General features: G+C 64.9%; 2 protein-coding genes across 5 annotated transcripts in view; one reads left to right on the forward strand and one right to left on the reverse strand.

Annotated features, from left to right (window-relative positions):
- Positions 1–8,932, forward strand: part of SBNO2 (strawberry notch homolog 2) — a 43,926-nt gene extending 34,994 nt beyond the window's left edge. Inside the window, exons 14-32 of one of the 3 annotated variants that reach the window (XM_070045361.1) lie at positions 140–293; positions 1,022–1,198; positions 1,687–1,784; positions 2,529–2,611; positions 3,524–3,715; positions 3,962–4,131; positions 4,697–4,828; positions 5,290–5,425; positions 5,499–5,611; positions 5,738–5,809; positions 5,921–6,029; positions 6,135–6,209; positions 6,300–6,443; positions 6,521–6,615; positions 6,688–6,780; positions 6,938–7,069; positions 7,286–7,362; positions 7,463–7,653; positions 7,762–8,932. In XM_070045361.1, coding sequence (XP_069901462.1) covers positions 140–293; positions 1,022–1,198; positions 1,687–1,784; positions 2,529–2,611; positions 3,524–3,715; positions 3,962–4,131; positions 4,697–4,828; positions 5,290–5,425; positions 5,499–5,611; positions 5,738–5,809; positions 5,921–6,029; positions 6,135–6,209; positions 6,300–6,443; positions 6,521–6,615; positions 6,688–6,780; positions 6,938–7,069; positions 7,286–7,362; positions 7,463–7,653; positions 7,762–8,240 — 2,722 coding nt within the window. In that variant the 3' untranslated portion in view covers positions 8,241–8,932. The remainder of the gene's footprint in view (positions 1–139; positions 294–1,021; positions 1,199–1,686; positions 1,785–2,528; positions 2,612–3,523; positions 3,716–3,961; positions 4,132–4,696; positions 4,829–5,289; positions 5,426–5,498; positions 5,612–5,737; positions 5,810–5,920; positions 6,030–6,134; positions 6,210–6,299; positions 6,444–6,520; positions 6,616–6,687; positions 6,781–6,937; positions 7,070–7,285; positions 7,363–7,462; positions 7,654–7,761) is intronic. The other 2 variants (XM_070045362.1, XM_070045363.1) reach the window with 2 other exon arrangements.
- A 1,120-nt stretch (positions 8,933–10,052) lies between these two features.
- Positions 10,053–12,456, reverse strand: GPX4 (glutathione peroxidase 4). 2 transcript variants are annotated; one of them, XM_030845767.3, is made up of 7 exons: positions 12,323–12,456; positions 11,216–11,310; positions 10,994–11,138; positions 10,736–10,887; positions 10,596–10,620; positions 10,377–10,436; positions 10,053–10,304 (listed from the first exon to the last, which is right to left on the reverse strand). In XM_030845767.3, the coding sequence occupies exons 1-7, from the start codon at positions 12,404–12,406 to the stop codon at positions 10,272–10,274; spliced, it is 594 nt and encodes a 197-aa protein (XP_030701627.2). In that variant the 5' UTR covers positions 12,407–12,456; the 3' UTR covers positions 10,053–10,271. The 2 variants fall into 2 exon arrangements, with proteins under 2 accessions (XP_030701627.2, XP_060151607.1); XM_060295624.2 differs by lacking the exon at positions 12,323–12,456 and adding an exon at positions 11,551–12,090 and having other exon boundaries at positions 10,121–10,304.
- Between the last annotated feature and the right edge of the window lie 5,254 nt (positions 12,457–17,710).

Below are 17,710 nucleotides of genomic sequence, written 5' to 3' on the forward strand. Positions count from 1 at the left end.
CTGCTCCATGCACCTGGCCCTTCCTCGCTCTCCAGGGCTCAGTGCTGGGTGACAGCCCCTCCCCAGGTTGCTCTGCCCCTGGGTGGGACCTAGCATGTGGTCCCAGGCCGTTGCCCAGGCAGCCTGTGTTCACCTGCAGGGGTGTGGGCGCCATGGAGATCGTGGCCATGGACATGAAGGTCAGCGGCATGTACATCGCACGCCAGCTCAGCTTCTCTGGCGTCACCTTCCGCATCGAAGAGATCCCGCTGGCCCCGTCCTTCGAGCACATCTACAACCGGGCGGCCCTGCTGGTGAGCCTCTGACTGAGTGGACAGCCTGCATGTCCCCTTGGAATTACGCCCCCGTCACCTTCAGCGTCTGCCCTTAAGACACCACAGGGATTAGTCAGACTGGACAGGAGGGAGCACCTGGCCCGCCCGCCTCGGTCTTTGGCAGGAGCCCAGCATCTTGAACCTGTTCAAGTTGGGGATTCTGTACGGACTGTACGCCCGCATCCCCGCCTCCCCTCCCCATGATTTCCTGAGCATGTTGCCCCCAGGACAGAACCCAGAGCTGGTGGCCGTTTTCTGTCTCTCTCCGTGGGGCCGTCCTGGGCGCTGCGGGGTGGGAGCACCTCCCTGGACCCACCTGCTCGATGCCTGGATCCCCCCAGTGTGACAGCCGCAGATGCCCCAGACAGGGCCCGGTGTCACCTGGGGGCAGGACCACCCCAGCGAGACCCTGGTCTGAAGTGTGGAGAGTCAGAGGCCGCTGGCAGGGAGCTGGCAGGGAGGGTATCCCCGCCGCCTCGGGAGGCGGTGTCCACCCGCCCCTGGGCTGCACGAGCACCATTCCACCACGGTCTCACCAGCATCACACTTGTTGTTTCTTAACGTTTCCGACTGTCCAGCTATCGCCAGGGCCTCCTTGTTGCTCTACTTACAGCCCCCCTTCCCCGGCCCACATTTCCACGGGGCGGGGGCAGCCAGGGTCCGGGCAGAGACGGTGGTAGTGAGCTCAGCCAGGCGTGTCATTTCAGTGGGCCGAGGCCCTGGGCGTGTTCCAGCAGGCAGCCGACTGGATCGGCCTGGAGTCACGCAAGTCCCTGTGGGGCCAGTTCTGGTCGGCCCACCAGCGCTTCTTCAAGTACCTATGTGTTGCCGCCAAGGTGCGCCGGCTGGTGGAGCTGGCCCGGGAGGAGCTGGCCAGGGACAAGGTGAGCTGGGCTGTGCCGGGCCCCCTGCATCCCTGTGTCAGGGGCGAGTGGGCAGAACCCGGCACGCCGTGTCAGCCTCACGATCGCAAAGGAGCCTGCGTGTGGCTGGGCCGAACCCGCAAGGATGGGGCTGGTGAGGGCGATGCTGAGACCCGGAAGGTTCTGGTCCCGCCTTGCCCCAGGCTACCCGTGTGCAGGCTGGGCTGGCGAGTCCCAAGAAAGAACAGGGCAGAGGATGGGGGTGGGGGTCCGGGAGCTGAGGCTGGCTGTGGGCTGCCAGGTGGACTTTCCAGGTGGATCTGGGCTTGTCGGGGCCTGGCAGCCCGAGGGACACGGGGGTGGGAGGAGGGAGAGACTGAGGCCCGCCCTGGGTTTTGGCTGCTGGGACAGGGCCAGTGTGGAGCCTGGTGCTTCCCTGGGGGCCCCTCTGGGGCCCGCACTCCGGGGCTGGTGGGCAGGCCTCTGCTCACCACCACCCACCCCCGCAGTGCGTGGTTATCGGGCTGCAGTCCACGGGTGAGGCGCGTACCCGGGAGGTGCTGGGCGAGAAGGAGGGCCAGCTTGATGGCTTCGTGTCCGCTGCCGAGTGAGTGATGCCTGCGGCCCGGTGGGGAGGGTGGGGGCTACGCCGGGGACCCCTCCCTCTGCGACCCACCCTGGGGCCTACCTGTGGCCTGGCCCTGCCTGTATTCCCAGCCTAGGGAGCAGCCCCGGTCCTAAGTGACCTTAGGCCCATCTCGCATCGTAAAGCCAGAAAGGGTAACCGTGGGGACCCCAGGACTCGGAGGGCGCTGGCCGAGGGTCCCAGGGCTTTAGAATGAGGCTTCCCGGTGCCTGCACCCACACCCCCACGTGGGAACCGTGCCGTTTCAAGGACGACACTGATTTTAGGGACTGGCCTTGCTGGTCCCCAAAGCCCCTGGCCTCCCTTCCCACCCTGGGTGAGGGTCCCAGCACGAGGCCCCTTGCCTGGCTCACCTCATCCTGGCCTCTCCCCCTCAACCCAGCATCACCTCCCTTCCCCTGGGACCCCATCCTGGGAGCCTCCCCCTCGGCCAGTCAGCGCGTGTGGGCAGAGCTGTGGGCCCTTTGACGGCGGGAGCCCCACCCAGCTTCCCACCCACGCTCCGTCCATTGCCCACCACGTGGGACCCCCGCCCCCCTGTCCTTGCAGCTCCTTTCCCCTCCCACGCGCCTTCTCTGAGCCCCTGCACCCAGACCCACCCGCGGGGCCCCCTGGCGCTGGGTGTCCCCACCAGAGCAAACCCACACACGGGACCCAACCCCTCCAGGTCTCCCAGCAAAAATAAACTCTGCTTCTCACTTTCAGAGGCGTCTTTCTGTCGCTAATTCAGAAGCACTTTCCTTCAACCAAGAGGAAGCGAGAGAGAGGACCGGGCAATAAGCGAAAAAGTAAGCGCCTGCCGCCCGCCTGGACCTCGGGCGCCTTGTGGCCTCCTCCCTTGCTCCTGCCGCCTCCCTCCGGCCTCCCTCCTTTCTGAGCCTCGATCTGGGTCAGGCTGTCACTCCCGCTACTCCCGCTGCCCCCTCTGCTGCTGGCTGCACAGCCACGTGGCCTGACCCCTGATGCCCTCCCCAACCCTCCAGGGCAGCTTGCTCAGTCAGCTAAAAACCCCAGCGCTGCAGGATGGGGGTGTGGCTAGCGCATCCCCACGGCCTCTAGCCTCACCCCCAGAAGGCGGGGCCTCGCGCTCTCCAGGTGAAAGTGAGCCGGAGGCCAGAACCACGCTGGTCCAGGGATAGGATGGAGCTCTTAGAAGCACCCCGGGATGGGGCAGTGGCCTCCTAGCGCCTTCTGGCATGCACTGCCTGCTGCTCTAGGCAAAGGCTGAGCATCCTCGCCCAGGGGGGACGTAGGGCTCAGAGAGGCCAAGCAGCTTACCTGAGGGTACACGGCCAGCCTTGGGGGCCCAGTCCTGCTCCTCCCACTTCCTGGGACCGGCCTCCCGGGTGTCCTGGATGGTAGCTTAGTTACGTAGGCCCCTGGACCATCACCCCATCAGGGCCTGGGCTCATCCTCTGGCCGACCCACCCAGGGCCGCCCTGTGAGGGTGGGCGTGTGGCCTCCCCAGGCACCACCCGAGGACACACTGCCGTGTCAGGAAGTCTGGCAGGGATGTTAGAGGTGCCCCTTTACGCTGTGCCCTGGCCACCAGCAGAGCCCAGACCTGCCAAAGGTGGATGGAGCAGGGGGCTCTGGCCCTGAGCCCTGACCATCCTGGCACCCGGGCCTGTCCCCAGACCGTGCCGCCAGGACAAAGGCGTGGGGCCAGGCGGCAGTGACCCCTGGCTGCTCCCCTGCAGGGCGGCCACGGGGCCGTGGGGCCAAGGTGCCCAGGCTGGCGTGTGACGCAGCGGGCGTGATCCGCGTCAGTGACGACAGCAGCACAGAGTCGGACGGCGGCCTGGACAGCGACTTCCACTCCTCCCCCGAGTCCCTGATGGACGATGACGTGGTCATCGTGGACGCCATTGGGCTCCCGGCCGACGACCGCGGTGAGGGCCGTGGCCACCCCCACGCCCTCCCCCCAGGTCCTCCCCCCACGTCCCTGCTTCTCAGGCTCCGAGTGCGGGCGTTGGGGCGCGCGGCTGGCAAGGGCTGGTGGGGCTTAGGGAGAAGGTTCTGGACCCCTGGCTCAGCCCCGCTCCCCAGAGACCCCCGTCATCCTCAAGGGCCAGGGCTGGGAACAGGGCCGTGGGCAGGCGGCCTGGACAGTCCCCCTTGACCCTCTGGCCCCACAGGCCCCCTGTGTCCCCCACCGCGGGACCTGCACGGCCCCGGTGTCCTGGAGCGGGTGGAGCGGCTGAAGCAGGACCTGCTGGCCAAGGTGCAGGCGCTGGGCCGGGAGCTGCCCGTCAACACCCTGGACGAGCTCATTGACCAGCTCGGGGGTCCAGAGTGCGTGGCGGAGGTGAGCTCTGGTGCGCCCAGCTTGGCGGTGGCCAGCTTGGCGTTGGCGGCGGAGCCGGGCGTGGGGGTGGGGGCGTGGGGGGGAGGGGGGAGGGGGGCGGCGGTGCTGCGGCTGCTGGGTCTAGCGTCCCGTGTCCTGCACTACCCCTTCAGCCACTGCCGCCCAGCTCCACGCCCACCTCCCCCGCACGCCCCCCTGGGCCGGGGCTCCCAGGCCTGATCCCCGACCCCGTCCCCCACCCTGTCCCCGCTCCCGTCCTTCTTTCCCCCTGTGCTCCTGTGCTCTTTCCTGGGACGTCCCTCTGGTGCCACCTCAGTTTCATCTTGGCTCAGGCGGCTGGGTTGCCTTAAAAAAACTTAGGAAGATGGCAGTTACCATTCCTGCTGATGGCCCCGTGGGCACCCGAGCCTGGCAAGAGGCCGGGTCCTGGCAGCCCCCTGCCACACACACCCAAGAGCCCCAGGGTCCCAGGTGGGGGGACAGGGAAACTGAGGCCCACGGGGACCAGCCCCTGGGCGACCACAGCGGCTGACAGCCTGTCCCCTCGCCCCCACCACGGCCACAGATGACCGGCAGGAAGGGCCGCGTGGTGTCCAGGTCCGACGGGACGGTGGCCTTCGAGTCCCGGGCGGAGCAGGGCCTCTCCATCGACCACGTGAACCTCAGGGAGAAGGAGCGCTTCATGAGCGGAGAGAAGGTGGGGTGCGGGGCTGTGCCTGGAGGGCACCCCTGTGCACCTGCGCATGGGCTGGGAGGCACAGGGGTCCCGAGCGGCTGGCTGGAGGACCACCAGCTGTGTGGGGGTGTGTGTGCTGTGCTCCTGTGCCTGTGTGGGGCCCTCACAGCACCCCCCGGCCAGCCCCGCCTTCAGCCCGAGTCCCACGTGCCCTGTGTTGGTGCCTGGCCCACCGCTTCTCTGGGCTGCCCCGTGGGAGCTGATGTCCACAGGGCAGGCAGACCCTCCAGGGGTGACCCGGGATGGTCCAGATTCCATTCTAAGCCTTCGGAGACACCTTCACGGACACACACGTCTGAACTTCCTGTGTGGGTCCCCCCAGGTGCAGCCGGTTGAGCCAGGGCACGCAGGGTGCGGGGCGAGGAGGAGCAGGCTGCCCGCCCTGCCGCCCCACAGACCTGTCCCCGTCCACGTCCCTCTAGCTCGTGGCCATCATCTCAGAGGCCTCCAGCTCTGGCATCTCCCTCCAAGCCGACCGCCGGGTACCGAACCAGCGGCGCCGGGTGCACATGACACTGGAGCTGCCCTGGAGCGCCGACCGGGCCATCCAGCAGTTTGGTGAGCCCCGCCCCGCCCCAGGCCGCCCCACCCCGGGGCCTGCCTGGTCCCTAAAAGCCCTCTCTGCCTCCAGGCCGGACCCACCGCTCCAACCAGGTTTCCGCGCCCGAGTACATCTTCCTCATCTCAGAGCTGGCCGGGGAGCGCAGGTTTGCCTCCATCGTGGCCAAGAGGCTGGAGAGCCTGGTGAGCCTGTGGGCGGAGGGGGGGGCTGGGTGTGGGACTGGGCGGGGAGGCTCCCTGGGGAGGGCGGAGGGCGCAGGGAGGAGCACCACGTGGGCAACGTGTGACCGCTTCCCCCATCCCGGGCAGGGGGCTCTGACCCACGGGGACCGCCGAGCCACCGAGTCCCGTGACCTGAGCAAGTACAACTTTGAGAACAAGGTACCCGAGGTGGGAGAGCCCAGGAGAGGAGGGTCCTCGGGGTGCCAGGACCCCGAGACCTGGGGTGCCCCAGCCTCTGACGCGGCCCGCGGCCCTCACCCCTCCCCACAGTACGGCGCCCGGGCGCTCAGCTGCGTCCTCACCACCATCCTAAGCCAGACAGAGAGCAAGGTGCCGCTGCCCCAGGGCTACCCTGGAGGGGACGCCGCCTTCTTCCGTGGTGAGTTGGTGGACCCTCCCCACACACCCCAGGGGGACACGGGTCATGAGGGGGAGCCCCCGTGGGCTGGGGCGGGCAGGCGTGCGAGACTCTCCCTCCCCACAGACATGAAGCAGGGGCTGCTGTCCGTCGGCATCGGCGGGCGCGAGTCCCGGTCCGGCTGCCTGGACGTGGAGAAGGGTGAGTCCCACGCCCCCGGCCCCGCACCTCCTGGGTGGGTGGACAGGGAGGGCCGGCTGGACGCAGCCTGAGGCCCCCTGTCGCCAGCAGACTGCTCCATCAGCAAGTTCCTCAACCGCATCCTGGGGCTGGAGGTGCACAAGCAGAACACGCTCTTCCAGTACTTCTCCGACACCTTCGACCACCTCATCGCCGCCGACAAGAAGGAGGGCAAATACGACATGGGCATCCTGGGTGAGCCCCGCTGGGGATGCCCTTCCCCCCGGGCCCGGGCCCCCAGACCCGCCGCTGACCCCGCTTGCCCTCCCCAGACCTGGCCCCTGGCATTGACGAGATCTACGAGGAGAGCCAGCAGGTGTTCCTGGCCCCCGGCCACCCGCAGGATGGGCAGGTGGTCTTCTACAAGGTGAGCGGCTGCACCCGCCCGCCCCGCCCCCTCCCCTTACCCCCAACCCCCCTGATGCCTGCGTGTCCGCAGATCAGCGTGGACCGCGGCCTGAAGTGGGAGGAGGCCTATGCCCGGTCGCTGGAGCTGATGGGCACCCACGACGGCTTCTACCTCTCCTACAAGGTGGGCCCCCCAGCAAGCCCCCGGTGCACCCCCACGGGCAGGACCCTGGCTGGTGGGCCGGGAGGGGAGGGCAGCGGGCTGCACGGGCCCGCACACCGTGGGGACCCCTGCCCAGCACGTGCAGCGCAGCCCCAGCCTCACGCACGCCCCCACCCAGGTCCGCGGCAACAAGCCCAGCTGCCTGCTGGCCCAGCAGAACCGCGGCAAGCTCTTCACCGTGTACAAGCCCAACATCGGGCGGCAGAGCCAGCTGGAGACCTTAGACAGCCTGTGCCGGAGGTTTCACCGGGTAGGCCCCGACGGCCCCGCAGTGCGCCCCCACTGTACCCCTGGCGCGCCCGTCTTCTGCAGCCCCCAGGCTGGCCCTCCACCTCCATGCTTCGCTGCCCTGGCCGCCAGGCGCAGGATGAGCGGGCCTGGGGCCTTCGGACCTCCTGTTCCCCACCTGCGCGCTGGGGAGTATGGACAGGCCGCGGTCCAGGGGCTCAACCGGCTGTGTCCACAGGTGACAGCGGAGGAGGCCAGAGAGCACTGGGAGAGCAGCTACACCTTCTCTCTGACTCACTGCAGCCACACCACATGGTGAGGGCCCAGGGCAGCCCGGGGGGAGTGGGGGGGGGTGTTGGGAGGGGCTCGCCCACGCCCCGTGCCGCAGCTGGTCTGAGCCGTGGTCCCCGCGCAGGAACCGGCACTGCCGGCTGGTGCAGGAGGGCAAGGACTGCGCGCAGGGCCTGAGGCTGCGACACCATTACATGCTGTGCGGGGCCCTGCTGCGCGTGTGGGGTCGCATCGCCGCCATCATGGCCGACGTCACCAGCAGCAGTTACCTGCAGATCGTGCGCCTCAAGACCAAGGACAAGAAGAAGCAAGTTGGTGAGCAGTGGGTGCAGGAGGGGTGGGGGAGGGCGGTGTCCCGCCGGGAGGGGGGCGCCCCGCCCCGCCCCTCGGGCCCTGACCGCCGGCCCCGCCCCCACCCCGCAGGCATCAAGATCCCTGAGGCCTGCGTGCGCCGCGTCCTGCAGGAGCTGCAGCTCATGGACGCCGATGTGAAGCGCAAGCAGGCACGCGCCCGGGGTCTCCCCGCGCTGCCGCCCGCCCCACGCCCGCTCGCGCTGCCCTGCGGCCCCGGCGAGGTCCTGGACCTCACGTACAGTCCGCCGGCCCAGGCCTTCCCGCCGCCCTCGCCCTTCGCCTTCCCGGCCCCGGCCCCCGGCCCCGGCGGCCTGCTGCTGGGTGTTCCCGACGCCCCGGCTGACCCCGCGGCGCTCCTGCACCAGGGTTGCGACATCAACTTCAAGGAGGTGCTGGAGGATATGCTGCGCTCCCTCAACGCCGCGCCGCCCCCTGAGCCCCCCGGCCTGCTGGGCGCCGGTGGGGGGGCAGCAGGCGCGCCGGAGGGCAGCGGGGGCCCCGAGCGGCAGAGCGTCATCCAGTTCAGCCCCCCCTTCCCCAACTCCTAGGCCCCGGGGCATCCTTCCCGCACGAAACTTATTTATCTATAATAGGCGCCCTGTCTACACCGGGGAAGCGGGTGGTGAGCAGGGCCAACAGCCCTGCGGACTACTGAGAGGAGCAGGCGGGGCCAGGAGCCCTTCGAGGCGGGGACAGGGGCCCTTCATCCGGCCTCCCGAGGCCTCCACTGCAGTGCCTTCCCACCGGTGCCTGGGCAGACGCTCGAGACGCTGCCGGCCCTGGGGGTGCCCTCCAGCCCTGCCTGGTGGGCAGTGGCCATGCGCAGGCCCCACTCAGGACACTCAGGGGCCAGGCAGGGCCTGGGGGTGGGGGGCCTCCTCTGTGCCTCTGTCCTCTGCTGCCCCCTTCCAGGCCGGGGTTGGGGCTCCCACCCCACCCACCTTACCAGGCCCGGTCAGCCCTGAAATCCACAAAACTGGGTGGCCCCAAGAGCTGGAAACTCAGGAAACCCCAGGTGCTCAGGGCCCCACCGCCTCTGGGGGGCTCCGTGGGGCAGATCTTCTATTAATATATGCAACCCTCTCCCTGCTCTCTGTGCCCTAAATTATTGCCCAGCCACCTCTCCCAGGGCCTGGAATCTCCTGCGGAGCTGGTGGGTGGCGCCCTGGTTTCTATGTGTATTTATAATGAATTCAAGTGTATATATGTAAAGAGATCTTTTTTAAATATATGTGCCTTTTCACTACTTCCCAGGCTGTCTGCTGCTCTGGCCTGCAGGGACGGCGGGGAGGGGCCGTACGGTGGTCCGGGGAGGCTGCTGGCGCTCCCTCTGCTGCCTCACCCCACCCACAGCGCCTGGCCTTCTGGATGACCGGGGCCAGGCTCGGGGAGACACCCGCCCCAGGAGGCTGTTTGTCCACTGCATGGTCCTGGCACCAGGGTAGCAGGCCAGCTGCCTCTGCACTGGCCGTACCAGGCCCCAGGCGTCTTGGAGCAGACACTGCTGCCTCCTGCCCACCGAGACGTGAGCCGCCTGGGCTCGTTCAGAACCCCATGTTCAGGACTGCGGGCTCTGCCTTGGTTTCTTTCCAGGTCTTCCTCGGGGTGTTTGTTGGTTGAGGCAGGCAGGGCAGCCTAGGGACAGGAGAGCCCAAGAGCTGGGCCCAGTCGGGAAGGCAGGACTGGACGCCAGGCCCTTCCTGGAAGCTGTGGGGAGCATGCCCGGCCTCTGGCCCGGAAGTGGGAGGGGGCTGCCCCCAGCCAGGAGGCGGACTGGTGGGTGGGAGTCGGGAGGCCCTGGTAGAAGCAGGCCCTGGTAGAGCAGCTCAGCCACTCTACAGCTGTGCCCCCCCCAACTCTCACCAGGATGGCTCTCCTGAGGTGCAGGCAGGCAGGCTGTGCCCACCAGCCCTCCTGGGGGGGCTCCCTCTGCCAGGTGAAGCCCGTGGGCAGGCCTGGTGCAGACTCCGCGTCCTCACCGCGAGGCGGGCTTGGTGCCCAGCTGGGCCCGACGCCCAGCTCAGGTGCAATGGGCCTCCAGTAGGCAGGCCCACAAGGCCCAGGTCGCCTGACCCTCCCACCTGGGTACACTGGAGGAGACCAAGGCCCCCCCGCGGGCCTAGAGCAGCGGGCCAGTCAGGAGGCGGCATCTCTGCCAGGATCAGCTCTGCCCTGGCTGGGCTGAGGAGATTAGCAGCTGGGGCAGCAGGGCAGGTGCAGCCCTCTGAACCCCGAGGGAACTCCACCTCCCACATCCCCCGCTCCCCAGCCTGGGGAGCTGACTACACCTGCACCTGAGCCCAGAGGGGCCTGGGACAAGACACCCCCCACCCCGCAAGTAAGCAAAAGCAACAAGCAAGTCAGTTTGTATTGTGTGTTTTATTCCCACAAGGCAGCAGGGGGTGGGGTTGCCGAGCCGTGAGCCGGGCCGAGGAACCTTCCTCCGGCAAGGGTGCACGCCGGGTTCTCGGGTCTGCCCCACCAGGGGCTGGTTTTCAGGCAGACCATCATGGACGCCGGGTGGAAGGCTCCGAGGGGCACAGGCGGCAGGCTCGGGTCGGGGGAGCACACTTGTGGAGCTAGAGGTAGCACGGCAGGTCCTTCTCTATCACCTGCGGGGGAAAGGGGGTCAGGGGCAGCTCTTCCCAGGGCCCTCCCGGGCAGGCTCCCCAACAGACACCTACCAGGGGCTCTTCCATGGGACCGTACCGCTTCACCACACAGCCGTTCTTGTCAATGAGGAACTGCGGGGGAGGCCGTGTCAGGATCCGAGGCCACCATGGGGCTGGGGCGAGCCAGCAGTCCCCATGCACCGCCCCATTTAGGTCAGGGCCAGGGACCCTCAAAGCAGCCCAGCTGTGGCTGGGTCTGTCCCCGTCCCCCAGGCCCCCAGCATGCCTTACCTTGGTGAAGTTCCATTTGATGGCACTAGAAAAGAAGCGTGAGATCGTGAGGAATCCCGTGGCAGCTGCAGACCCCCCATTGCCCCGGGGGAGCCATCCTGACCCCCCCCCCCCGCTCCCCGCCTCGGCCCCCAACTCACTTTCCCAGCATGCCCCTCCCATTGGGCTGGACTTTCATCCACTTCCACAGTGGGTGGGCATCATCCCCATTCACACAGATCTTGCTGAACATGTCGAATTTGACGTTATGGCCAGCAGCGAACTCTTTGATCTCGGCGTTACTCCCTGGCTCCTGTGCAGACAGGGGTGCTGGGGTGAGTAGGGAGGAGCCTGTACCCCTTTGGCTCCCACGCCTGCACACAGGGACACAGGGACATCCAGGGCCAGCCATGACGCACCTGCTTCCCGAACTGGTTGCAAGGGAAGGCCAGGATCCGTAAACCACGCTCAGCGAATCGGGCGTGCAGGTCGACCAGCTGAGTGTAGTTTACCTCCGTCTTGCCTCATTGCGAGGCCACATTGGTGATGATGCACACGTAGCCCCTGGAGGCAGGACAAGGCGGTCAGGTCATGGCCGCGACCTTCCCCCTGCTCCCTCCACCAAGTGGGCAGGTACCCACCGGTACTTGTCCAGGTTAACCATGTGCCCGTCGATGTCCTTAGCTGAGAATTCGTGCATGGAGCGAGCACTGCGCCAGTCGTCGCGGGACGCGCACTGCAAGGCAAGGGCATGACGAGTGGCCGGCGGACCTCGGGGCCTGGAGCCCGCGGCCGCCCGGCCCGCTCGCCCAGCCCGCTCGCCCAGCTCGCCGAGGGAGGAAAACCGGAGTCCTGGGGCAAGTAAAAGGGGAGGCTCCATCTCCTCAAAGGCGCACGCTCCCCTTCACAGCAGGGCACATTTGACCGTGGACACTGAGACCCAGGAAGTGTTCGGAACCCCGCCAGGTACCCCAGCGGGTGGGGACGCCGCCCGCGGGTGTGGGGGCCCCGCGCGCACCGCGTCTGGGGACTCGCTGCCGCAACCTCTTTCCCCGGCCGCGGGCCCCACCTGTCCAGGGCTCTTGGAAGTCGGTGGAAGACGGGGGCGCGCCCTCCTGCGACAGCACGCTCGAGCCCTCCGCCTCCGGGGGGCTCGGCGCCGCCGCCCGGCCAGCAACCGGCGCCGCTGCCTGCGACGACCCGGGGAGCGGGCGGCTGCGCGGCCCATGCCCGCCCGTCTCCGGCCGCACCTGTGCCCACCGAGCGCCGCGCCCAGGGGACAAAGGGCCGGTAGCCAAGGGCGCTGGGCCGCTCCTCTGTGACGCCACCGCGCGGGACCCCGGGGCGCGCAGGGCGGGGGAGGGGCAGTGACGCCCCGTGGCGCGTGATCCCGGATTTCCACCCCGTCGGACACCCCCGCTCTCCGGGCCGCAGGCGGGGCTCCAGTGGCCAACGACGCCTCCCCCAGCTGCCCCGACGCTGCAGCTTCTGTGCGTCTGGGGCGCCCACCCGGGGGTCCCGACCGCCCAGCCCTGTCCCTGGCTCCCCCGGACGCGGCCCCCGCCCCCCACCGAGACTCGGACCGTGATCCCGGCCCGCGCGCTACCCACGGCCCCGACGGCCGCGGACGGGGCGCCGAGCGCTGTCCGCGCGCCCGAGGCCGGCGCCCCGCGTCCAAGGTCGCCGCGGCCCCGCGCGCCGTAAGGCAGGCCGCGCGCCCGCCCAACGGCCAGTGGCGCCGCGCTCACCATGGTGCTGGCCAGGCCGGGCACGGCCAGGGCCCCGCAAAGAAGCGTCGGCTTCAGCAGACGACACAGGCGGTTGAAACTCATAGCGGCGGCAGCGGGGGCTCCCCGGGAGGCAGCGCTCCTCCCCTCGCCGAGCCGACCAATGGACGCGCGCCGGCGCTCCTTGCCTCCCTGCCCTAGGCCACGCCTTCCAGCGCCCTCATTGGTTGGATGCGTCGGCTCTGCAGACGCGTGCCGGCGCCAGCCAATACGGGGCCGGGGTGTGTTGGCGGCGGGGGGCGGCGGGGGGGGGCGGCTGGGCGGGGCCGGGGCCCGATGGCGGTTTTCGTCACTGTGACTGCGCATGCTCATCGGCGGGCGGGTGGCAACGTAGACGCCAGCGGTGCGGAGAAGGCTTGCGAACAGTTATCTGCACTGAGGGATGCCCGACAACTTGAGATACTACTGGAAACCCGTGGCGGGGGGGGGAGGGGTGGGTGGGCTGGCTCGAACTCTCAGAAAACTCGCTCCAGCTCATTGAAAACTGTTTTTTGGGGTTTTTTTTTGCGGTACGCGGGCCTCTCCCGTTGCGGAGCACAGGCTCCGGACGCGCAGGCTCAGCGGCCATGGCTCACGGGCCCAGCCGCTCCGCGGCACGTGGGATCATCCCAGACCGGGGCACGAACCTGTGTCCCCTGCATCGGCAGGCGGACTCTCAACCACTGCGCCACCAGGGAAGCCCGTGGTTTTTGTTTTTAATGTAAATAAAACCACGCTGGTTGTCGGAGAACCCCCCACTCGGGCTGCGGTGTCGCTGCGAGGGCCTGGGGGTCACCTAAGGCGACAGCCCCGGACGGCGGCGTCCCTGCTGCAGGGTGCGCCGTCAGCACAGAGCCGAGTGTCGCCGCCCTTGGACACCGCCGCCTTAGCTGCTTGTATAAGTGACACGTGAGCCCTGGGGAGGGCCGTTAGCAATTTACCCTGTGGTCCCGCCCCCCTTTCTCCTGGAGGACGCGCAGGTGTGTGCTTAGCAAGGAAAGCGCCAGCCCAGAGGGATCTGTTGTCATTTGCAACGTGACACAGCGTGCAGTTCGGGATGGGGCTCCCGCTGGCTTGGTTCCAAGCTCATTTCCACTCGAGGCTCAGGCGTTTGGCCACTGCCCAGACCCACCCCATTCTCGGGACCTGAGTCACAGAATTCCACACCGGCCTGGCTGCCCCCACCCCCAGCCGTAGCTGGACGTTGACCTGCGGCCAGGAGGGTGTTGTGCTGCCCGTGAACTTCTCTCTCTCCTTCTTGGACCCTCCCGGTGAACGTTTCTGCAGAGGCTTTGGGGGCAGGACTTTCGGGGCTGGGGTCCTTTGGGGGAGAAAACGAGCCCCCTCCCTCTGCCCCAACCCAGGCCAACCCAGGGCTTAGACGGCCGAGTTTGGTGGCAAAGGGGACAGGATCCCCGGGACCAGGTTGCTACATTCCTTCCTTGCCCAATAGCCTTCACGTGCTTCTCCCTCTCAGCCTGGTCACGAGGGGCCGGCGACTTCTGAAGTCGTTTCTTGGCTGGGAGCTCCCATTATCTCAACTGGGTGCCTCACTTCTCAGGAAACCCCCTCCTCACTTCCGCCCCCTGGCAGCACTGGGTGTCAGGCCACCCTGGTGAGTCTGAGTGGCCCTTGGGAAGCCTCAGCTGTTCCCAGTTTCCCTTCAGCTGGTATCTGAAACTTTGTCGTGAAGATGGCCACCGGCTTGCTATTTACTTGAGGGTTTCCAGAAAAACAGCTCAGGGCGACCTTCCCTCCCCTTGGAGCCCACCGAGGGGGAGAGATGGAGCAAGGCCTCAGCCCATTCCTGACTTCAGGCCAGTTAAAATAAGAGCAGAACTGGGCAGGATGAGCTGCCCACTGTGCTCCCACTTGCTCTGAGGTTTGTGCCTGGGTTTCACCGCTTTTCCACACTTTCCCCACTTTACAGAGGAGCAGTGGAATCCTGGGGAAGTCTCAAGGCTCCAGCGAGGCTCCCCTGTGGTGACCAAAGTGCCTGTGTCCCCCAGTGGGGACGCTGAGTTGCTTACCAACCAGAGGCCTTTCCGGAACCAGCGCCTGATTTCTTCTTAGAAAAAAAAATGTTTTTAATTGAGTTAAAATCCACATAACATAAATTCACCATTTTAACCGAAGTGTACAATTAAGTCATTTCTAGTATATTCACAACATTGTGGAACCATCTCCACTATCTAATTCTGGAACATTCTCATCACCCCAGAAAGAAACCCCGTCTGCATTTGTAGTCAACCCCCCAGCCCCTGGCCCCCACCGTCTACTTCCTGTCTCTATGAATTTGACTTCTCTAGGGACCTCATATGAGTGGAATCAGACAGTACTTCACTTTCTGTGACTGGCTTATATCATTCAGCACCCCAAAAAGTAACCCCCTGTCCCCATTACCAGTCTCCTCCAGCCCCCTCCCCCAGCCCCTGACAACCATGAATCCACTCTTTGTGGATTTGCCTGTTCTAGACGTTTCACATCATGTACTGTGTGGCCTCTTGCGTCTGGTGTCTCTCACTGAACATCACGTCTTCAGGGTTCATCCACGTTGTAGTGTGAGTCAGTGCTTCTCTCCTTTTCATGCGGAGTAATATCCTATTATATGAATGGACCATATTGCGTTTATCCATTTGTCCATTGATGGGTTGTTCCACCTTTTGGCTTTGTAACGCTGTACAAGTTTTTGTGTGGGCATATGTGTTCATTTCTGCTGGGTATGCACCTCAGAGTGGAACTTCCGGGTCACATGGTAACTCTGTGTAACTATCTGAGGATCTGCCAGACTTTCCCACAGCCACTGGTCCATCTCACATCCCCACTCAGGAGTGTGAGGGTAGTGGCCTGATTTTTTTTTTTCTGATTTCTTTTTTGTTTAAACATTTATTTTATTGAAGTATAGTTGATTTACAAAGTTGTGTTAATTTCTGCTGTACAGCAAAGTGATTCAGTTATACATATATAACTTTTTTTTAAAATGTCATTTATTTTATTTATTTATTTATGGCTGCATTGGGTCCTGGTTGGTGTGCGCGGGTTTTCTCTAGTTGTGGCGAGCGGGGGCTACTCTTCGTTGCGGTGTGTGGGCTTCTCAGTGCAGTGGCTTCTCTTGTTGCGGAGCACGGGCTCTAGTAGTGCCCGAGCCGGGCACTGAATGTGGTCAAGGAAGTTTCCAGCAAAAACCCAAAGGGTGAGAGGGTAGGAGCCGTGGGGATGTCTGGAGGAAAGTGTATCAGGCAGGGGTGCAGTGTGTGCAAAGGCCCTGAAGCTGGACCTTGCCTGGTTGTGTTGGCAGCAAGGAGGCCGGTGGTGGGGGAGGGGTGGGAGAAGAGGTCAGAGGTCAGGTGGGGCAGATCCTGGGAGGCCTTGCTGGTTGGGTTGAAAAGTTCAGGTTTGCAGCCATTTTCAGCATATCCGCGGGGCAGAAGCAGGGAGACCAGGGAGGGGGCTGAGGAAGACCGTTCTGGCCAGAGATAGGTATGGCTCCAAGGGAAGGGTGAGCAGCGAGCAGGTCCAGGGTGCCCGGAGGGCAGTGCCCACAGGATCTGCAGGTGGACAGGACGTGGAGATGAGAGATGCAGAGGCGGGCAGAGGAGGGAGAGCGACTGGGGTGGGCAGGTGTGGGGCGGCTCGGGAGGGGGTCTTGGACGTGGTCAGCTTGGGGTTCCCAGGGGACCCTAAGGGGAGACATCCAGGGGGCAGTGGGATACAAGTCTGGAACTCGGGATGAGCTTGGAGTGGAGACAGACGTGGGTGTTGTGGGTGTACAGTGGAGACAGGAGCTGGGAGCCTGGATGAGATCACTGAGCAGATCGGAGGCTAGGCGCGAGGCTTGCCTACCTTGTTCAGAGGCCGGGAGGAGGGGAGGAAAGAGCAGAAGGTAGAGGGGTGTGGCCACCTCGGCTCCAGTCCTGACTGTGTGACCCGGGCACATTACTTAACCTCTCTGTGCCTCGATGTCCCCCCCCCAACTTGTAGAACAGGGACAAGAACAGCGCCCACTGCATAGGTACGTGGCTGATGATTGCAGCGCTGGCAATACTTAAGTGCTTCTTAAATAGAATAGAGGGACTTCCCTGGCAGTGCAGTGGTTAAGAATCTGCCTGCCAACACAGGGACACAGGTTCGAGCAACTAAGCCCGTGCACCCCATCTGCTGAGCCTGAGCTCTAGAGCCCGTGAGCCACAAATACTGAAGCCCGTGCGTCTAGAGCCCATGCTCCGCAGCAAGAGAAGCCACCACAATGAGAAGCCCACGCACTGCAACAAGAGTAGCCCCTGCTCGCCGCAACTAGAGAAAGCCCAGGCACAGCAACAAGACCCAACACAACCAAATATAAATAAGTAAATAAACATTAAAAAAAAATAGAGGGTGGGTGGAAGCCAGGTGTCCAGGAGCCCAGTGAAGCAGCTGTTGGAAGGAGGAGGGACAGAGCAGCCGTCAAAGCAGATCTGAGGATTGAGCAGGGGATTGGCCAAGGGGACACTGTTTGTGACCGCAGAGGGCAGATCCAAGGATGGGGCCCAGCTGGGGGAGGCATTTATGAGAGGAAAGATATTGGAGATGTGGATGTAGCAGGGGGAACAGGGAGAGGGTCCAGAGTGGGTTTAAGACAGGACAAAGGGTGTCTGCCTAGGTGATGGGCAAATCTGGGTGGGGGAGGGGGCAGAACTGCTGGAGGATCCACAGGGTGGCCTAGATGGTAAGGGCGGAGGGCCCAGGTGCGAGTGACAGGGGACATTAGGTACCCTTGCTGTTCTTGGGGGCAGGGAAGAGAGAGGAGAAAGGGCTCACAGTAGCAGGCGGGCCCAACCCCAAGGCCCATGACTCAGAATCCTGCCTGTGACCGTGTGACCTCAGCAACAGCACATGGAGTGTTAACTTTCTCCTTGGAACCTCGCCACCATGCAGCCCAACTGGCAGAGCCCAAGGTTCAGAAATCAGGCCACTGGGCTTCCCTGGTGGCGCAGTGGTTAAGAATCCCGCCAGTGCAGGGGACACGGGTTCGAGCCCTGGTCTGGGAAGATCCCACATGCCACGGAGTAACTAAGCCCGTGCGCCACAACTACTGAGCCTGCATGCCACAACTACTGAATTCTTTTTTTCTTGTTTTTCTTGTTTTTTTCTGGCCGAGCGGCTTGTGGGATCTTAGTTTCCCCCACCAGGGATTAAACCTGGGCCCTTGGCACTGAAAGCACGGAGTCCTAACTACTGGACCACCAGGGAATTCCCTTCCCTGACCACATTTGGGACTGCAAACCTCCCGTCTCCCTCAGCCTCGTATATTTCTTCTTCCACAGCATTGTCACCTTCTAACATACTTTATCATTTACTTATTATGTTCACTGTTTCTGTCCTGTCTCTCCC

Source organism: Globicephala melas, chromosome 3, assembly GCF_963455315.2.
Source record: "Globicephala melas chromosome 3, mGloMel1.2, whole genome shotgun sequence".
NCBI lineage: Eukaryota > Metazoa > Chordata > Mammalia > Artiodactyla > Delphinidae > Globicephala > Globicephala melas.